A 20,230-nucleotide genomic window follows, 5' to 3' on the forward strand; every position below is an offset into this window, starting at 1 on the left:
GCACCAGTGAAGGGTTGAATTACCTTCGAGGCTCCTCGAGCCCCTGTGAAATGTTTGAGTTGCTCTGACAGAAGTCTGCAAAATAAATACATGGAAGATGAGTGATTACTAAAGGAAGAAGCACAGAGAAAATGTCCACACCAGCAGAATATATATATTCAACAGTGCTCGCAATTAAAAATAAAGTACAATCTTTAATCAATCATACTGTAGAAAACTTGCTTTGAATTCTTTCTCGCATACTCCAACCATGCTGGAGTACGGTTCAGGGCTGGGATTCCCCAAAGCATCGTAGCACTAGGATGTTAATACCATTGAAAATAAATAGACAAAAGATGACCGTAGTGCTACGATGGTTTTGGGAAACCCAGGCATGAGAATGTACTGGTGGTGATGTGGAAAATAACCACCACCACAGTAAGGACATCACAGGGGTCCTTCACAAGCCATCCACAAATGGTCCAGTTAGAAATACATCACACAGTAAGGACATCACAGGGGTACATCACACACACGCATAAGAAAATACCTCTGGGAATGATAGTCTGCCCGTCACGGCTGTACGCTATTCAACTCAAATAAAATAAAAAAGCAGGAGGGCATCAGGCATTGAAAAAGGAAATTGTAAAGAGTAAGACAAACACTTGTTAGGACAGCTAAAGCCACTGATCCAGCTTGTTTCAGACGTCTGCTTGTCCTATTCAACCCCAAAAGCTGCTGATATACTGTAACTTGGGTGGTTGGATGGGTAAAAGTCAACCTGAACAATTCTGAAATTTAGGCATCTTGGTGGGTACCGAAGTCGAGTTCTCTGTAGCCCACAGGGACCTGACCTGCGTATCCAGGTATTATATGACGTTGCTCGAATTGTCCCCTTACACAATAACAGTCTCCAACAACATCCCCCAGTTTGTCAAGCCTTGCGTCTGTTTAAAAAGAGTTCATATCTGAGTTAGCCTGAGTATTAGTCATCATCTCCCCGTTGCCTCAGGCTCCTGGAGGATTTCCCGTTCTCTGCTTTCCTCTTCCTGAACGTGGCCCCGGCTCCCGACGCGGGGCCACCCTCGTCGCCCAGAGAGGTGATGATACGCTCCTTAAACTTGGGTTTGGGCTCAGGCGGCAGCTCCGCGGGGGCGCTAGCTGCTCCTTCCACCTGTGGTAGCTGCAGGTCCACTTTCTCACTGGAGGAGAGAACATGGGTGGTGGTGGGTGGGGTATAGAGCAGGTAGGTGAGTTATTAGTTTAGCATTTAATTAGGCACACAACAAGTTGGCTAAAGTAGAGACAGACTAGCACCAGGGTCCTGTTCATTAAGACAAACTGTAACAAAATCTCAGTTAAATCCAAATGAAGACATTGACAGTATAACAGTCTCTTACTAAGGCTCTTCTTCCTGTATCTGCTCCCAGGCTCCGTAAGGGTTGGTCTTTCTGGGCTTCTTAACAGCAGGCCTCTCCTCTTTCTCCTCAGGCACAGCTGCCAGTGTGTCTTTGGCCCCTTCGTCTCCCTTCCCCCCATCATCATCCTCACCATCTTTATCCTCTCCCTCCTTGTCTGAAGGCGGTGTATTCTTTTTGTGAGAGCAAATAATTATTGAAATGATTGTCAGTCACCATGACTCAAACCCTAAACTAATGCCTACTATTGTTTGTGCCCATTCACTACCAATGGGGTTGTATTGAGAACTGAGTCTCACCCTGAACTGAATCTTGGTACCTGTTTGGAATCCTCTCTCTCCCCGGCTCCTTTGGTACTGTTGGAGCGGTCCTCCCCAGAGAGGGGTTCTGGCTGCAGGGCAGATGGGTCATCTAACCCTGGGGGGCCCACGGTCTCTCCACTGGGCCCGGGCCCAGACCCAGACTCACCACCGGCAGGGAGATCTGCAGGTCTTTCCCAGCTGGACTCTGTCAGAGTGGGGGAAACATCAAAACTATGTCAAACATAATTATGTCAAACATACATCATTCTTGTCATCACCTGTCTTCATAGACTGACCTCCAGTCTCTGTGTTGTAGTAGTATGTAAATCCATCAGAACTGACGGCCTCCATCCAGGCACTACCTAAGGAGATCTACAGAAAACAAGTGTGTTCACACCAGGACTTGAATGCATTACCTCGGTACATTGCACTGACTCTAAACATATCAAATGGGTAACAACATACAAGAGACTTCCTGGTGAAATGAAAGGTATTAAGAAAAATACATTAAAAAGTTGAGTGTACCTCGGTTTGACCTGGCTGTGGAGAGGGTGTGCTCTTTCCCTGCAACCCATATGGTTTGTCCCACAGAGATTCTGAAAAGATATAGAAACACAATGCTTCAGGAGAAAGGTGAATGGTCCTAGGTGTATGTTCAAAACTGATTTATTAAAGTCACAGTCTGACTTTTAACCCGTCATCTCTGATATCTGCGGAGGTGTTGTGGTCTTCAGCCTACCCATGATTCGTACGGAGAGTTGCAAACCAAATTCAAGGGCTTTCAAGTACTTTTTAAGCACTAATATTTATTTCCAAGGACCAGCAATTTGTGATAGCTCCTATTATGCAATTGTTTCTATTCGCCACCAGATGGCGGTATATTTGCCAAAACCTCATGAAAAAAAACGTATTTATTACTACCTTAAAGGCTCTACTCAATAATACATGTTTCACTACTTATTTACTACATGTACAACATACATGAGGTAAATCAGTTGACGTCATTTGAGTAGTGATGAGCAGAGTTTTGGGACATGCCTAATTGTGAACACACATTTCTTATTCGCATTACTACACAACTCCAGCTTTATGACAGTATTGTAGTTTTATTGGGCATTTGGGAATCTACCTCTCAATAGCTACGACAAAGCGTCTTGCATCTGACTAGCAGCTTTAGAGTCGCTGGTCGGGAGAAGGGCGGGTGGGCTGTGTGAGGAAAACGGCACGTGAACGGCAACCAGTACAGCAGGAGCACGGCTGCCGCTTGATAAAGTGGAATATCGCAGGCACCCCTTGAATGAGGAAAAAAAAATCTCTTAATGTAGAACTGGCACCAGCGCCGGATGCAGTGTTGCGCCTTTCCCCTCCAGGGCCGTTTACACCATGTTGCCCAGGATTTTAGCTATCGATGTGACGTTTGGCAGTGCCTAATCAGTCGGTTCTGTACCTGCCTGGCTGAGTGGCAGTGTGGGTAGAATGAGAGAGCTCGCCTTGCAACCAGAGAGGAAATACATTAAATACAACTTGGTAGTGTACCTGTAAATGAATTCGTAAGACCAATATATTTTTCAAATTAACTTATTTGATCGTTTTCTGTTCTCCTCTCATTTTAATTCAAGTACTTTTCAAGTACAAACTTCCGATTTTCAAGGTATTCAAGTAATTGAATTTCAGAGTGCCAAATTCAATTACTTTAAGTACTTCAAGCACCTTGTGTGAACCTTGCCTACCTCCTGTCATAGAGTTGTAGTAGTATGTGAGTCCTTCGCCTGTCTTTCCCTCCACCCAGTTCTCGGATTCGTTTCTGGGCATCCTCTCCTTTCCAGGCTTTCGCTTCTTTTCTTGTTTTCGAGGTGGAGATTGAGATGGAACTGGGCTTGGAGTTTGGGCTTTGGTTTGAGATGGGGAACCTACGCAAACACACAAAATCTTATTAGCCATTTGAGCTGACTCTCTTATCCAAAACAAACTACACTGTGTTCTAAAAACGTTTTAAAATCTTCAAGTTTCATTAGTCGTATGTACAGTATACGCGTGGTGTACATCATCTGACAAACTGCTTACTTGACAGGTTCCTTCTCGACAATACAACAACAATAAGAGATAATAAAATATTAGAATACAAAAACTATAAGAAACAATGGTAATAAGTTACACACTTATTAGACGGTACAAATAAAAACAGACTGGCAGGTTATTAAGTTAGTAAATCAATAAAACATTTAACTAAGAAGTTACCTGATGGTTTTATCCCCAACCTTTTCATATCCTCCTCATAAGCTTTCAGTGCAGCCGCCTCCATCGTTGCAAACTCTTTAGACTGACGATCCTCCTTCTTCGCCTTGTCAATGCTCTTCTTTTGCATCTGAACAGAAGAGGGGCCGGAGTATCAGTCAAGTCACCAATGAGATGACAGCATGGTGTGAGAGTGGCATATCTGGACCTTATCTCTGCTTAAATACACTACTAGGCCAGCCAGGAAGGCTATGTATGCCAAGCTGTGTTTACAAAGCATCAATAGTTTCCCTCGCAACAGTGACCCCTGTTGATACCTCTGTGTAATAACGTGTTATCAGCAGACTACATAGAGCCCAGAGAGAAAACAGTATAGTCTCAGGTGATTGACAACATTTATGGCATCTGTATTTCTTATGCAGTATGGTAACTACAACCCTGGCACTGACAGGCACCCATCTTTCTATGTTTCACAAGTTGAAGGCAAAACACAATGATGACAACTCACCTCAGCAATTTTGGCAGCAACATTTTCTTTGTGATTCTTCCCTCGTTCATGAAACTCAACACTCTGCATGAGAAACAAACAAGCACAGGGGTGAATATATGATCAAATCTTGTCCTCAGCCACAACCCCTTGCAGTCATAACATAACCGACTACTCTCTCTTTGGCACACATCACCAAGAACAAGTAAGCATTCATTCAACGTTAGCAACATGAGAAGGGCCTAGTCAAAGAGACTGAATAACTAGCACGATGATCATGCCTGAATGGGTAGCTCATCAGCTAATTACACCAACTTTACATACCGGTACAAATTACATGACAATTTACTCAACACTCACAGGTTTATTGTCGGCTATCCAGCACTTGCAGTACTGGCAGAATTTCTTCGGCTGGGACTTCCAATATTCCGACCTGAGTAATAAAAACAAAATAAACAACTTCATAAACATGCGTTTGAAAGCTGATCAGAATAGCAATTTGGGCAGTGAATAAAACGCAAACATGGTCGTACAAACTGAACGAGCTAGCTTATGTTAGCTTATGAGTAGATGCAACAATATGAACTCAAATGTAATTGGTCATGTTATACAACAGGTGTAGACTTTACAGTGAAATGCTAATTTATGAGACAATTCCCAACAGTGCAAAGTTAAAAAGTAAGACATATGTCTACACTACATTGCCAGGTCACAATTGTAAATGAGAACTTGTTCTCAACTTGCCTACCTGGTTAAATAAAGGTGAAATAAACTAAAAAAAAATGTTTTAATGGACAAAAAATTTGCTTATATATATATATATAAAATATGTTTTTGAAAGAAAAGCACATTTTGTTGTCCATTAAAATCACATCAGAAATACAGTGTAGACATTGTAAATTGGCCAGTCTGAGATATGGCTTTTTCTTTGCAACTCTGCCTAGAAGGAAATCATCCCGGAGTCGCCTCTTCACTGTTGACGTTGAGACTGGTGTTTTGCGGGTACTATTTAATGAAGCTGTGTTCCAATGGCCCTCCGTTGTCAGTTTAGCCTATGTTTCACTGATCTTAGTAGCATTTTACTCCCTCTGTTTAATATAACACAAATACATTAATTATTAATTTCGGTTGCCTATCCTGATGTGAAGTTTGTTCTATAGAAAGTATTTGACTCTAGTGACAAAATTAAGGAAATTAGAATTTCAGCAGGCAAGAAAATGGCTTTAGTAAATCTTAAACGAAATACTCACATTGTGTCTTCTGATCCAATATAACGTTAATATAATTAAGATTAAACAACCTAGATAGCTACACACAAAAGCAGAAAATGTTAAACATTTCTCAACCATCAACAGCACCGCGTCCGTTTCTTATGACGCATATACGGATGTCTTTGAGGGTCAAAATTGTTTGTACTCGCTACTGTTATCGCTTTTATTGGCATTATTTTGACAACACAATCGTTTTAATCGCAGTTTATTATAAAGAATATGAGAAGAATGTATCGAATAACAAAATTAAGTAAAGATATGTCGTCTGTTCCGAGTAGACGGAACAAATAGTCTATAGTCCTTTTATTTTTCAAGACCTCCCATATGGTCTAGCGGTTAGGATTCCTGGTTTTCACCCAGGCGGCCCGGGTTCGACTCCCGGTATGGGAACAATTGTTTTATTTTAAAATCATTGAACATTATGTTCTCTATAGTTGTGTTTCTTATTAATAACCCTGCTCCTCGAACACATTGGTGGAAAAAGTACCCGATTTTCATACTTGAGTAAAAGTAAAGATACCTTATAGAAAATGGCTCAAGTAAAAGTGAAAGTCACCCACTAAAATACTACTTGATTAAAAGTCTGAAAGTATTTGGTTTTAAATGTACTTAAGTATCAAAAAGTAAGTCTAATTACTCAAATATACTTAAGTATCAAAGTTGCCCCACTTTCGAGGGCCTGATACGGTTTCTTCTCTCAGTAATTATTTGTCCCGTTTTCAAGAAGACCCTCTCAGAGGGAACGGATGTGGCCACTATGCTCTCTCTATGCAGTCTCCCTGACATTACTTTAGTAAGTCATGGGTATCTTCAAATCCTCAATGAAGTGACATGTAACCGACATGTAAAAAGTGGTTACCTTTGACAGTGGTAAGGCAAACTTCAGTAGCTTTTTGGACTCTTTCCCGCACTGAAGCCTGTGTGCTCTCGTAAAGTTGTGGAATAAGTGAGTTAATACGTTTTGAAAGGGTTTTCCTGCTTGGAATTGTGTACATTGGATTTAGACTATAGCTCTAATTTCTAAAACCTCTGTCCTCCATGATCGAAAATGGCTGGAAATCTGTGGCAAACATTTTAGCCAATGCAATATCAATGTGGCCTTGTTTTGCAACATAGTTGGCATTGTTTGCTACTTTGGGATAAACAGGTCCATAGAAGCCTGCGTAGCTGTGGGTCGCGGAGTAGGCCTACTTGACTGAGTGGATACAGCTCCGCGTGTGGGCGTTCTGGCTCCACCACAATCTCTAGCAGGCCCGCTAGTTTCTCGAAGCTCCGCTACAGCTAGCTTCACAGTTCGCATATGCCGGCGTAGGTTGTGCGTAGAACCGACACTGTGCTCTAACATTGTCTACATTATTAAAATGCACCAAATGCTACTATGCTTCCGACTCATTTTACAGCTCTTCATCTCTCCTCAGCTGCTAAGTGTGTGACTGTGAGTTAGTTGGTTCGGCCCTCCCTCACGCATTGGTTTATTGGTTGACACTGTGTGTCTGATTGACAGGAACAACAGTTGAGGCTATTGGTCTGAGCAGACAGTCAAAACGAATGTGTGTGCGCTTGAGCGTTTAGAGCTATATTATTTTATTTCCTTTTTTGTTATTTGAATTAGTTAATTATATTCATTTAAATATTTTGATTTTTCATATCTTAAAAAAAAAAATGTTTTTATAAATATATTTGGCTCTTCTGATATGCGAGCCGGCTCCCAACGTTCCCCTACAAGAGCCGGCTCATAGAGCCGACTCGTTCGCGAACGTCCCATCACTACAAACAAAGCATTTGTGTTTCGTGAGTCTGCCAGGTCAGATGCAGTAGGGATGACCAGGGATTTTCTCTTTAAGTGCGTGAATTGGACATTTGTCCTGTCCTGCTTAGCATTCAAAATGTAACGAGTTCGAGTACTTTTGGGTGTCAGGGAAAATGTATGGAGTAGAACGTACATTATTTTATTTAGGAATGCAGTGAAGTAAAAGTTAGTTATCAAAAATATAAATAGTAAAGTACAGATACCCCCAAATACTACTTAAGTAGTGCTTTAAAGTATTTTTACTTAAGTACTTTACATCACTTCTCGAATACCCCCAACAGTACATTGTAACCCCGGATTAATCACCAAACCCTGTTTGTCCAAGGCTATAATGAACTATAAGTGTACTGTTGGGGCCCTCAAGGGTTCGGAAATATCACTCTACAGTACCAATATGGATTTGACTGTTAAATTGCTACTACGTTTTCCAACCTCCCATATGGTCTAGCGGTTAGGATTCCTGGTTTTCACCCAGGCGGCCCGGGTTCGACTCCCGGTATGGGAACGACATTTTTATTAAAACTTTGAACATGTTATGCACAGTCCGCCTACAGATACAGGTATATGCCTGCCTGTGGCTTTGCCTGTTAAAATATTGAGAACTGACAAAATAGAATACTCTATCCGATGTAGGCTACTCTAGTCACGTTACTCAAACACCTTACACTTAGAAATTTGACGTTTAAGTGCTTAGACATTAACTTCGAATTTTTGAGGTTAGGCATTAACGGTGTTAAGGTAAGGGTTGGGATAGGCTTAAAACAGAAAGCGTTACATGTAATTTGATACGGAATCTGACATATATAGCGAAACTGTAAGAACTTCACATGTGAAAATAACCAGTAGCCTACTAACTCGAGACAGAATTGAATATCAGGTCCAAATAACTTTTTTTATAATTTGAAAATCTTTAATTTTAGTTTTTAAAACAACTACACTCATTCAATTAAATACAGTCAAAAAATGTTTTGGAGAAAGAGATGGTGAGGTGTGCCATGAAGACTAACCTGCTTTTTTTGAACTAGTGAAAAAAATATTAAACAGACAGAGAATTCAATGTAAGTGATCTTTAAAAAGTAATCCTTCATCTCAAAAAACAAAACATCTACCCTGTGCTCTTCATCAACAAAATTATAATTAACCATAAGTGCAATATCACAAATAAAAAGGAACAAAATCAATTACATTTCAATTCACACTTGTACAATCAGTGCAACAATTACAAATATTTCATAGATATACCAGTGAATCGTTATAGTTTAAAAAGTGTCCAAAACGCAACTTGAAGTCATTTCCCTGTCTTGGTGAGACATTTTGTAAACAGATTCAGACGTTAGCTTTAAATTTGGTTAATATGCTTCACATAAAATTTTTAAATAAATCATGAAGAATATTGCATCAATACAATCAGCATCCCAACAAAGCACACTGAAAGTTAACTTTAGTCTCTACACTAATCATAAAAGATTTATTTTAAATATACCTTGCCATGTAAAAATTAGACCAAATACACCCACCCAGACAATAGGGAGTGATTTAGACTTTTTTTTAGCAGCATATTTGGTGTTCTCCATTAAGAGAAAATACACCTTTCATTAATCAGAATTCCAAAGTAAAAAACTAATTATGTGGCTTAATTAGCATAAAGTGGCAGCTCTTTCTTTAGTACAGTGCCTTGCGAAAGTATTCGGCCCCCTTGAACTTTGCGACCTTTTGCCACATTTCAGGCTTCAAACATAAAGATATAAAACTGTATTTTTTTGTGAAGAATCAACAACAAGTGGGACACAATCATGAAGTGGAACGACATTTATTGGATATTTCAAACTTTTTTAACAAATCAAAAACTGAAAAATTGGGCGTGCAAAATTATTCAGCCCCCTTAAGTTAATACTTTGTAGCGCCACCTTTTGCTGCGATTACAGCTGTAAGTCACTTGGGGTATGTCTCTATCAGTTTTGCACATCGAGAGACTGAAATTTTTTCCCATTCCTCCTTGCAAAACAGCTCGAGCTCAGTGAGGTTGGATGGAGAGCATTTGTGAACAGCAGTTTACAGTTCTTTCCACAGATTCTCGATTGGATTCAGGTCTGGACTTTGACTTGGCCATTCTAACACCTGGATATGTTTATTTTTGAACCATTCCATTGTAGATTTTGCTTTATGTTTTGGATCATTGTCTTGTTGGAAGACAAATCTCCGTCCCAGTCTCAGGTCTTTTGCAGACTCCATCAGGTTTTCTTCCAGAATGGTCCTGTATTTGGCTCCATCCATCTTCCCATCAATTTTAACCATCTTCCCTGTCCCTGCTGAAGAAAAGCAGGCCCAAACCATGATGATGCCACCACCATGTTTGACAGTGGAGATGGTGTGGTCAGGGTGATGAGCTGTGTTGCTTTTACGCCAAACATAACGTTTTGCATTGTTGCCAAAAAGTTCAATTTTGGTTTCATCTGACCAGAGCACCTTCTTCCACATGTTTGGTGTGTCTCCCAGGTGGCTTGTGGCAAACTTTAAACAACACTTTTTATGGATATCTTTAAGAAATGGCTTTCTTCTTGCCACTCTTCCATAAAGGCCAGATTTGTGCAATATACGACTGATTGTTGTCCTATGAACAGAGTATCCCACCTCAGCTGTAGATCTCTGCAGTTCATCCAGAGTGATCATGGGCCTCTTGGCTGCATCTCTGATCAGTCTTCTCCTTGTATGAGCTGAAAGTTTAGAGGGATGGCCAGGTCTTGGTAGATTTGCAGTGGTCTGATACTCCTTCCATTTCAATATTATCGCTTGCACACTGCTCCTTGGGATGTTTAAAGCTTGGGAAATCTTTTTGTATCCAAATCCGGCTTTAAACTTCTTCACAACAGTATCTCGGACCTGCCTGGTGTGTTCCTTGTTCTTCATGATGCTCTCTGCGCTTTTAACGGACCTCTGAGACTATCACAGTGCAGGTGCATTTATACGGAGACTTGATTACACACAGGTGGATTGTATTTATCATCATTAGTCATTTAGGTCAATATTGGATCATTCAGAGATCCTCACTGAACTTCTGGAGAGAGTTTGCTGCACTGAAAGTAAAGGGGCTGAATAATTTTGCACGCCCAATTTTTCAGTTTTTGATTTGTTAAAAAAGTTTGAAATATCCAATAAATGTTGTTCCACTTCATGATTGTGTCCCACTTGTTGTTGATTCTTCACAAAAAATACAGTTGTATATCGTTATGTTTGAAGCCTGAAATGTGGCAAAAGGTTGCAAAGTTCAAGGGGGCCGAATACTTTCGCAAGGCACTGTATGTTAATGTAACCATAGTGGTTAAAACTTGTTAGTGCATAAAAATATCAACAGAGGGATTCCCCTTGGCACAGACCAAATTGGACAGGTGGAGAATGCATGTTTGACTTTGAGTGTTGACCACACCTCACATACCCAATCATGAGGGCGTTCTACACAAGGTTGTTATTCCCTATAGTTTGGTTGACCTGCCTTCTCAATTCCCCAAGAAGACTTTGTGTGGCAGTGAGTGACCCCAACCAGCAGGGTCTATCTACATTGCCAGCTCTTCTTCTCTGAATCTCATCTCTCCATTCATCCCTCTCTCAGTAGCAGCCATCTCTCCAGCTCCCGTCTCGTAGGGCACTCAGGCTGGACAAGCTCTTAGGAGGCGTCAATAAACTGGGGAAAAGAAGATCAGATTGAGATGAAAAATAGGAAATTATGATCCCAGACAACAAGAACCTAGTTTTGAGCTTGTTGGCGCTCCCCTAGTGTCCTATAGTAGCCTACCTGCGTGTGGGTTGGGCGATCTTGCTTCGATGTGTGGAGCTGGTCCCAATAAAGGAGGCGGGGCGGGGCAGACTGCTCCGGGCGGGCGTAGGAGTGCCCCCAACCCCCACGGCTGGTTTACTGGGGAGGGGGATGCCGCTCAGGGACTGCAGACTGGTGGAGGTCGGCATGGTAACTGGCCCTTTCACAGTGGGGCTGACGTAGGCTGTGGCTTTGAGGGGTTGCCGTGACAACGACTGGAAGTTCCCCACACTCTGGACTCTGTTCTGCAATTGACCGGGTGAAGGGACTAGTGGGGAGAGGGTTGACAATAGATCATATACAGATTAATATAATATTCATGTTTCCTCAGATGTACTGTATAATGTATGGACTACCTAGTTAGAATGATCATTTTCAATTTGATGTATTCTGGAAAGTCAATCAAGCCCTGCAGTTTAATAGTATGTGTATGGTCAGAGCTAAAACAAAGTAGAAGACGGTATCTCACTGGAGGACTGTAGCCTGCTGGCCAACCCATTGGACGAGTCAAAGCTCAGACTGTTCCGAAGGGTGGAAGGAGAGCCGATGTGATTGGCTGGGCTCAGTGGACTAGGCACACTGGGAGCCCTGAACAGGTTGGGCATGCTCCTCCGCAGCTTATCTAAATAGAATGTACACACACACACAATATTCCTGTATGAATTCAAGGCCACAGATCTAGATGACTAAGACTTTATCATTTCAGATTCCACATCGAGCCCTCTTCAAGAGGAATTACGTGCCACTCACTAGTCTCTCTTGAAGAACACCAGTGTTGAGGCCCCAAAGAGAAACATCTCCTGTAATCTCACTACCCTCTATTCAGTGTCCCTCTCCGGTTCAGCTCCCAGAACAGAAACAGAATAGCCTCCAAGAGCTTACGGAACAGTCAGTGTCTCAAGAGGCTTACAGTGAGCACATCCCTGGTAGTCTGCCAGTACAGTCAACAGGCTAGGGAAGTACCTACGGTAATAACTAATGAGTGGGTGACCTTAAAATGACCTCTTCCTCCATTAACATAAACAATGACAAGTTGAAAACAAAACTAGAAATAGATTAGTATAACTTTCATAAGAGGGCCATCATGTCGTGTGTCAATTATTTTGTAGCCCTACTAATGTTGTACTTTGTTGTTATGCAAATGTTCCATCAAGAAGACAAGGCTTGTTTGAAAAATGTACTCATATCTGCATTCCAAATGTGATCCCCAAAATATATAGCGAACATAAATACACAGAAAACACGAACATTATTAGAAGAGAGTCTTGCAGAGCAAGAATTCTTATTAGAAAGTGTGAGATTTCATACATTTAAACAGAGGGCCAGGGTTGAGTCCAATAGACACCGAACAGAAGCACACACACATACATACAAAATGGAGGAGTCCAGTGCAACTACCCCCCCCCCCCAAAAAAAAATCTCCCATTTTCTCTAATGAACGCAACCCAAGTACCTGCATGGGCCAGGCCTGCTCACCTGATCCAGGCCTGAAGCCCTGTTGTTCGGGTGTGTAGGTACTGAGTGTGGGGCTGGCCAGGGCCTGAGGTGGGGGTGGGGGCTGATAGGAGAATCCTCCATTGGGGTACTGAGGGCTGGAGGGGCTGGAGAGGCTGGTTGTGCTCCTCCTCCAGTCCCGTATGCTGGAGAAGGTGTGGGAGTGGGAGAGGCCGCGTTGCAGGGTGGCTCCCACACGGGTCAGACGGGGCTGGGGAGGAGGTAGCTGCCCGTACTCTTCCTCATCCTCTTCCTCCTCCAGGTCAGCCTCGCCGTTGTGCTGAAGGGAGAGGAAGGAGAAGCTGGCGCTGCGGCGGCTGATCGAGGTGGGGGTGGTGGCGTAGTCCTGACGAAGACCTGAAGGAGGGGGAAATACGGGCAAGCGCAAACACACAAACACGCACGCACACACAATCAGTCGTCACCTTCTGCGCCTGAGGTTAAGGTTAATAAAGCCTGGATGAAGCCTGAGGTCTTGTATCACATGTTACAGTGTTAGAAGGGAGAGAAGGACAGAGGAAGATAAGGACAGAGAGGAACAATAAAGGGCAAGAATATGGCCAGGAATCCAAGACCACTTGAACTGACCAGTAACAACTCTGGGCCATATTTGTAATCTTGGGGCCCAGAGTTAATCCTTTCAGGTCACCTATTCAATAGTTAATAAATAATACTAATAGTTCTGATTTATAAAGCATTTTCCACACTTTTACATAGAAAGGGGGGAAAACTCACCTCTTACTATGTAAAACAATATATAGTCATAACTGTGTGACGACAAGAGTTTTTAATAAAGGGTGAGGGACTCACTGTCCTCCTGCAGACGAGCCATGACCTGGACGTCAACAAGGTCCTGCAGTTTGTATCCCTGCGTGATGGAGTCATCCTCCAGCTCTGAGGCACTGAGCTCACTGTCCATGGAAGACTGGGGGCTGAGGAGGAACCGCCGGAGGCTGCGGCCTTCAGCACAAAACAACACAGTTCAGAGGTCAGATCACAGACAAATTACATTGCAGAAATTTTACATTAACAATGAACACAAAGAAAACTGACCAGATGAAAAGCAAGATTAGTTTAGATAGAGGCACACTGGCAGCAAAAAAACATCACTCTTCCTTTAAGAAACATTGCCAAGTCACTGTTAGTAGGGAGGCCACGTCATGGAATTGTGCCTTTGGTGATAGAAGCACCAGAAGCACCACAAATCACAGACAAAGCTAGAAAAGGGCATATTGTGTTTGTGGCCACTCCAAGCCTCCATGGCCATTTTCCATTATGGCCGCCAAACAGATCCCACAGGCTCGTCCTAGCTGTGTGACATGTGGCACTTCCTTCACCAAAGGGACTATTCCACTCAAGTCTGTCCCCTCACCATCGCACTATGTTGAACTTCACATGGCAAACACCTGAAGTAGCAGAAACTGAACACACACTGAAACACTCCTTCTCTTGCCGTGACAAATGATGACCTTGGGGGCTTCTCAATAGCCTATAACAGCTTCCTCTCCTCTCTTCTTGTGTCCACCTCTATTCTGATGTGACAAGACAGCCAGTAGGTGAAACTTAAGGTATTTCACCAGTCCATATGTCTAACATCAGCAGGAACGAAGGAGAGGAGACAAGGAGAGGAAGCTCTTTCAAACAGACTATTGAGACGCAAACCTTGACATGACATAGAGACTGAGACAACGTGAGCCAGCGGGGGAGCGAGCGAGGCTTACTGCGATTGGCTGGGAGGAATGTGGGAATTCTCTCAGCCTTCCCTACAGGAGTCAGGGACAGGTGGAGGAGAGGATGGAGGGGTGAGGAGAATGAGGCTGATGGAGGGAGAAAGAAAGGGAGGAAGAAAGGAGGAGAGAGAGAATCATGGAGAGTTGTTTTAAATGGAGAATTTTTTTAAACTATTCCAATGAAGTGACCGTGGTATTTTTTTTTCAATTGTGAAATACCATGTTTAAGAAGTAATCATGGATGGAGTAACCCTCATGTCTAAGAACCAGGGGTTTTCCTCGCCTGGTGAACTGATCAGGAGTGTTGAGTTTCTGCTCAACGCGGCCCAGGATTTTTCTGCTCAATATGGCCCTGATTCTGCTCAATAGGGCGCAGACGATTCCTGCTCAATAGGGTCAATAAGAGTTTCTCCTGATCAGGTTGCAAGGTTGAAAAACCTCTAGTTCAACTAATGTCATATGGTAATATTATGGTAACATTATGGCAGTCTGTACCCATGTCACATAGTAATCTGTGTGCGTATTTACCAGGTCTGTCAGCGGGCGGAGGTGTGGGGCAGGACCTGGAGAACGAGGCACTGAGGGGGACACTCCAGCTACACGTCTCAGGGGGAGGGCAGGGGAAGAGTGGCTGGAGAAGAACCCCCGCCACCTATGGACTACGCATGGGAGGGAGGGAGGGGAAAAGGCAATGTCATACTCTATCGGACCACCCCCAAAACACACACAGCTGTCAGTGCTTTCCGGGCCCCTCACAAGGAACAGAGGTCAGCAGGGTGAAGCGGTTGTTTACCTCACACCCAGCGCGTCACATTGCTGTGACAGTCACAGAACCACTATTCAGTAGCAGCCAGGGAACACATCTGCTGTCCAATGCCCAGGAGACAAAGCTGCATTCACAACCTCACACACACACTGCTCAACACACCCATTCAGCACGGGCCAGGACCAGGGACGGAGCAGCGACCACACACACCTTCTGAAATATATTCATAGAGGAGACCTACAGGAATGAATACCCTCTTAGCATATTTACAGAAATCTATCTAGAGGAGATGTGGTGGATCAAAAGAACAAAGAGAGAGGAGAATGATTAATAAATGTTACAGAGCTGAGAAAGCGAATAATCTCTCTCTCTGTGTGGTGGTTCGACTGTGAGCTGCTCAACACAGCGCTGCATATATCCCTGCACCAGATAGAGTGGGGTTATGTTATACCTGTCACTGAGAATATAAACCACTTAGCAGCATCGAGGCGAGGTGCCTTTCATGTAAACACGGTAACCATGGTTACCCCTCTGGTTGCCGAGGGAGGCCCTGTGAACGTAGCAACAGGCAGATAGTAGGTCAAGTGTGAAAGCAGTGGAAGGCTTTTCCTGCAGTTACAGCTACTGTGGAATTAATATACAGGCTTCTAGTCGATCCTTACAGCAATATATTGTAGTAAAATACAGGTAACTGACAAAATAAAGGAAACACTAGTATGAGGGATAAAAGTACATTTTATAAGTATTACACTTTATGTTGTTGTTCCCTTTATTTTGGCGGTTTCCTGTAGTTCACTGATGAAATGGCGGCAGGTAGCCTAGTGTTTAGAGCGTTGGACTAGTAACCGAAAGGTTGCTAGATCGAATCCCAGAGCTGACAAGATAAAAATCTGTCGTTCTGCCCCTGAACAAGGCAGCTCACCCACTGTTCCTCGGCTGTCATTGGAAATAAGAATTGTTCGTAACTGACTTGCCTGGTTAAATAAATAAAAAATAAAAAAATGGCAGCTTCACTGATGCAACGATAAGCTGTTGCATGACAAGTATATAATTTGAAGGCCAAGTTAAACAGGATCTAATATGCAAAACCATATCAAAACATTTGATACATTTCAAATATATAATAGTAAAAAGAAATGCAAATTAAGCTGACGTGTGTTTACTCTAAGTTGTTGAAAGTGACGCACACACACAGACAGTTGCGGCCAGTGCTTCACCTCTCATTAAGAGCTTAGAGGACTAGAGCAGTATTAATACATTACCTTCAGCGAAGACCGTGGGAGACGTCACATCTATTCACTGTTTCACACCACAGCTTCCTCTCAGACATGAACCCAAGGTCCACTCTCAGTGGTCATTAGACACCATAAAATGTCTCAGGAGTAGAGGCATTAACCCTGACGTTACCGCTAAATTCCCAGAGTTGGCCACTCACACCTTCACTTCGGGGCCTCTCATTTGACCCGGTCACCTCTCTACTGCAACCCTTCTTCAGGTAGATGCTGTGAATTAGAATGTGATCTCCATCACCTAACCAGGTGAAATTAATGTCCTCACTGTCATAACCACGGTGCGAATGTGTGGGTCTGTAGGTTGGTATACAGCTGTCTTTTCAGGAGTGACTCCTCTTGTGCGTGACCACCGTGCGTAGTTTAATGGCGCCGGTCGTGTTGTGCGTAGTTTAATGATACCAGCACTGTGTGTAGTTTAATGTAGCTGGTGCTGTGTGTGACTAGTGACTGTCTGGCAAGGTGCTGTACTTTTAGCTCAGAGTCCAAAATAGTCTGGAGTTGGCTGGTTACATAATCCTGAGACTTGAGGACCTGTTTCACACTGAGCTCAAGGCATCACAGTGCCTCCCCCTCACCTCCATGTACCCACACACACAGTAAAGTAGAATCATAACCATCTGTTGAAAGGAAGTCTTTGAAAACTAAACGTTTTGTCAGGTTGATAGAAACCTATGGTCTATTATATAGCCATCCATCTATCCACCCTTTTCGGTCCCTAGTTTCCACCCCTCCTCATACCTTGGTCCAACCTGAGGCACAGTGAGCGGGCCGACTCCACCTCTGTTCTGGGGCTGTCCAGGACCTGTCTGCTCCACTGGAGGGGGGTAACAGGGCTCTGCCCCCACAGCCGGGCCTTGGCTGACACATACAGCCTGCAGGGAAGACAGGATGAGAGCCAGAATAGGAGGAATGAAGAGGATTTTACTGCCCTATAGTCCCATATCAACCCTTATGGGCCTACAGGGAAGCCTGGTTTCAGATCAAGGATACATTTTCCAGTTTTACTATGATCCCAAAAATGTACATCAAGCCACAACCTCAATTAGGACCTGAGAATAGAATCATATTGATTGTAGCCAACAAGTGCAAACCGTGGCGCATAGTGTGGAGCAGCCAATTCTGACTGCAATTCAAAATTGGTTTTGGGCACTATAATGGATTTGACATAATAAAGATTGATAAAAGGTGACATTATACGTGTGACTCAGCGGGTATTCTTATGCATACGTTATACCACTAAAATTATAGCACTTCTTGTGTCCAGTCGTCCACCCCCAAGTCGACATGTCTCAGACTGATGCGGTCGAGCCTCCATTTCAACAGGCACATTTTCACAGAGCACAGTGGCCGTCTGCTCAATCATAACCGTTGACTATGATAACTGCAACACATCGATGTTTTGTGTTTGCTAAAAAAAAAATCGAATGATATTGGAACAAGTGTCAGCTCCATATTTCTGTCCAATTTGCCCCGAAGGTGTGGCTTTGTTGTCGTATATCATTCCTACTAGGATTTGAGTCTCATTTGCAGGTACATCATTATATTCCATACCAGAGTAACAGTCACATATCCTATAAAATAAACAGAACACTGCATCACCATCGTATATGACAGATCAATTGTCATATGCAAATAAGGACTGCAAGCTCCAAATAAATCTGTCAGATTAAATTTGCCACCTGTCAACTACATTATACAAACCATTGGATATTGTGAAATAGTTACCAGGTAGCTTCAGAGTCTTCAATAGAGAATAGAGCATCTAGGTCCAGAATGTCCACCTCATCCAGAACCGTACGTTCCATATAGTCAGCCTCCGTCTCGAGAGCAGTATCAACATAATGCGAATGTAAATATTCGAACGGTTCGTCCAACGGGAAAAATGACTCCAAGGAAGACTGGCACAGTAGCGTCGGTAACGGGCTCGGTATGCAGTAGCTCCCGGCCATGTAGGCCGGGGAGGGAGGTAGAATGTGGGGGTTTCCAGTGCAGCCGTTCGCCCGCGTCCTCAATTGCTCATTTTGCCGCTCCAATTTCCGAACCAGCTCTTGGAGCTTTTTCACCTCCAGTTCGGCGTTCGCGGCATTGCTGTTGCCGTTGACATCCGTCATTATCTGGGGATTCATCACTGCTGCATCCATTGGATGGAAAAGTACAAATACCCGATATATTTTTTATTAAATGGTGGACGGGGTAAGCTACACTCAAGTCTCAGCTCACCCGTTGCCCACACTGTGATTTGGGTATGGGTTGTATCTCGCTTGCTCTAGTGCCCATCAGGACTAGAGCTTTCAGATGTCACCCAATAAGGGATGGTGGCGTGCTCCAGACTGTCTCCACCCCCAAAGTGCTGAATCCACCGCGGGAACTGTTGGCCTAATTAGTGATTTCAGGACAGGTGTGTGCAAGCGTTCTCTCCTCAAACTTCACAGTTGTCACATTGATAAGTGACAATTATTTGTTTGACCACAAAGACAATGCACAACACATTGTCTTTGTCCGTAAAGAAGGAGCAGACGGCCACGGTGCTCTGTGAAAATGTGCCCAAAGAAGATGCAACATTTTTGTTTCAAATATATTTATTAAAACAGAGAATGAGAGATTACGTCCGAAGTGAAAATATATTATTTGATCATAGCCTACCTTTTGATAACACAAGATATTGGCTAAACCATTCATATTTTATCTACAAGCATACATAGTTGACTTCATTGATATACACATAAGAATCTATTGTATTGAATAATAATTTCACCAGCCACTGTACATATTCTACAACCGCATGCTCAGAGCGCCCATGCATCTTGAACACTCCCCTGGTTAAACCAGGGCATTTTATGCGCATTTATCGCCCTCCTGTGGTGTAAATTGAGACGGCAAATGATGGTACTGTGGTGACTTTGTCCAATTGAACGCAGGAGTGAAAGTTCTGAAGGCACGAAATATAAATTGAATATGTGGACACCTATAAGTACCTAGGTGTCTGGCTAGACTGCAAACTCTCCTTCCAGACCCATATCAAACATCTCCAATCGAAAATCAAATCAAGAGTCGGCTTTCTATTCCGTAACAAAGCCTCCTTCACTCACGCTGCCAAGCTTACCCTAGTAAAACTGACTATCCTACCGATCCTCGACTTCGGCGATGTCATCTACAAAATTGCTTCCAACACTCTTCTCAGCAAACTGGATGCAGTTTATCACAGTGCCATCCGTTTTGTCACTAAAGCACCTTATACTACCCACCACTGCGACTTGTATGCTCTAGTCGGCTGGCCCTCGCTACATATTCGTCGCAAGACCCACTGGCTCCAGGTCGTCTACAAGGCCATGCTAGGTAAAGCTCCGCCTTATCTCAGTTCACTGGTCACGATGGCAACACCCATCCGTAGCTCGCGCTCCAGCAGGTGTATCTCACTGATCATCCCTAAAGCCAACACCTCATTCGGCCGCCTTTCGTTCCAGTACTCTGCTGCCTGTGACTGGAACGAATTGCAAAAATCGCTGAAGTTGGAGACCTTTATCTCCCTCACCAACTTCAAACATCAGCTATCTGAGCAGCTAACCGATCGCTGCAGCTGTACATAATCTATTGGTAAATAGCCCACCCATTTTCACCTACCTCATCCCCACAGT

At 43.3% G+C, this 20,230-nt stretch overlaps 2 protein-coding genes and 2 non-coding genes across 4 annotated transcripts; 2 read left to right on the forward strand and 2 right to left on the reverse strand.

Annotated features, from left to right (window-relative positions):
* Window positions 1-134: 134 nt before the first annotated feature.
* Window positions 135-5,795, reverse strand: LOC135542714 (WW domain-binding protein 4-like). Its single transcript, XM_064969850.1, has 10 exons — window positions 5,672-5,795; window positions 4,782-4,854; window positions 4,443-4,505; window positions 3,938-4,064; window positions 3,430-3,609; window positions 2,225-2,295; window positions 1,996-2,071; window positions 1,717-1,904; window positions 1,380-1,570; window positions 135-1,181 (listed from the first exon to the last, which is right to left on the reverse strand). Coding segments are annotated over exons 1-10 (1,188 nt in total). The 5' UTR covers window positions 5,674-5,795; the 3' UTR covers window positions 135-964.
* A 215-nt stretch (window positions 5,796-6,010) lies between these two features.
* trnae-uuc (transfer RNA glutamic acid (anticodon UUC)) lies at window positions 6,011-6,082 on the forward strand. Its single transcript has one exon. It is a non-coding gene; the product is annotated as a tRNA-Glu (tRNA).
* Window positions 6,083-7,935: 1,853 nt separating this feature from the next.
* Window positions 7,936-8,007, forward strand: trnae-uuc (transfer RNA glutamic acid (anticodon UUC)). The gene has a single exon. It is a non-coding gene; the product is annotated as a tRNA-Glu (tRNA).
* A 1,870-nt stretch (window positions 8,008-9,877) lies between these two features.
* Window positions 9,878-18,920, reverse strand: LOC135542716 (SLAIN motif-containing protein 1-like). The gene is given in 10 exon segments (XM_064969854.1): window positions 9,878-11,181; window positions 11,293-11,581; window positions 11,783-11,935; window positions 12,790-13,164; window positions 13,618-13,767; window positions 14,529-14,624; window positions 15,066-15,125; window positions 15,128-15,196; window positions 17,334-17,467; window positions 18,321-18,920. Coding segments are annotated over 10 exon segments (1,818 nt in total). The 5' UTR covers window positions 18,737-18,920; the 3' UTR covers window positions 9,878-11,105.
* Window positions 18,921-20,230: the final 1,310 nt, after the last annotated feature.

The sequence above is a fragment of the Oncorhynchus masou genome, chromosome 6 (assembly GCF_036934945.1).
Source record: "Oncorhynchus masou masou isolate Uvic2021 chromosome 6, UVic_Omas_1.1, whole genome shotgun sequence".
NCBI lineage: Eukaryota > Metazoa > Chordata > Actinopteri > Salmoniformes > Salmonidae > Oncorhynchus > Oncorhynchus masou.

Coding starts and splice junctions, on each gene's coding strand:
- LOC135542714 (XM_064969850.1), bottom strand. Junction 4,506..4,781: donor GGATAGCCGACAATAAACCT/GTGAGTGTTGAG, acceptor TTTCTCATGCAG/AGTGTTGAGTTTCATGAACG. Junction 4,065..4,442: donor TTGCTGCCAAAATTGCTGAG/GTGAGTTGTCAT, acceptor TCTTCTGTTCAG/ATGCAAAAGAAGAGCATTGA.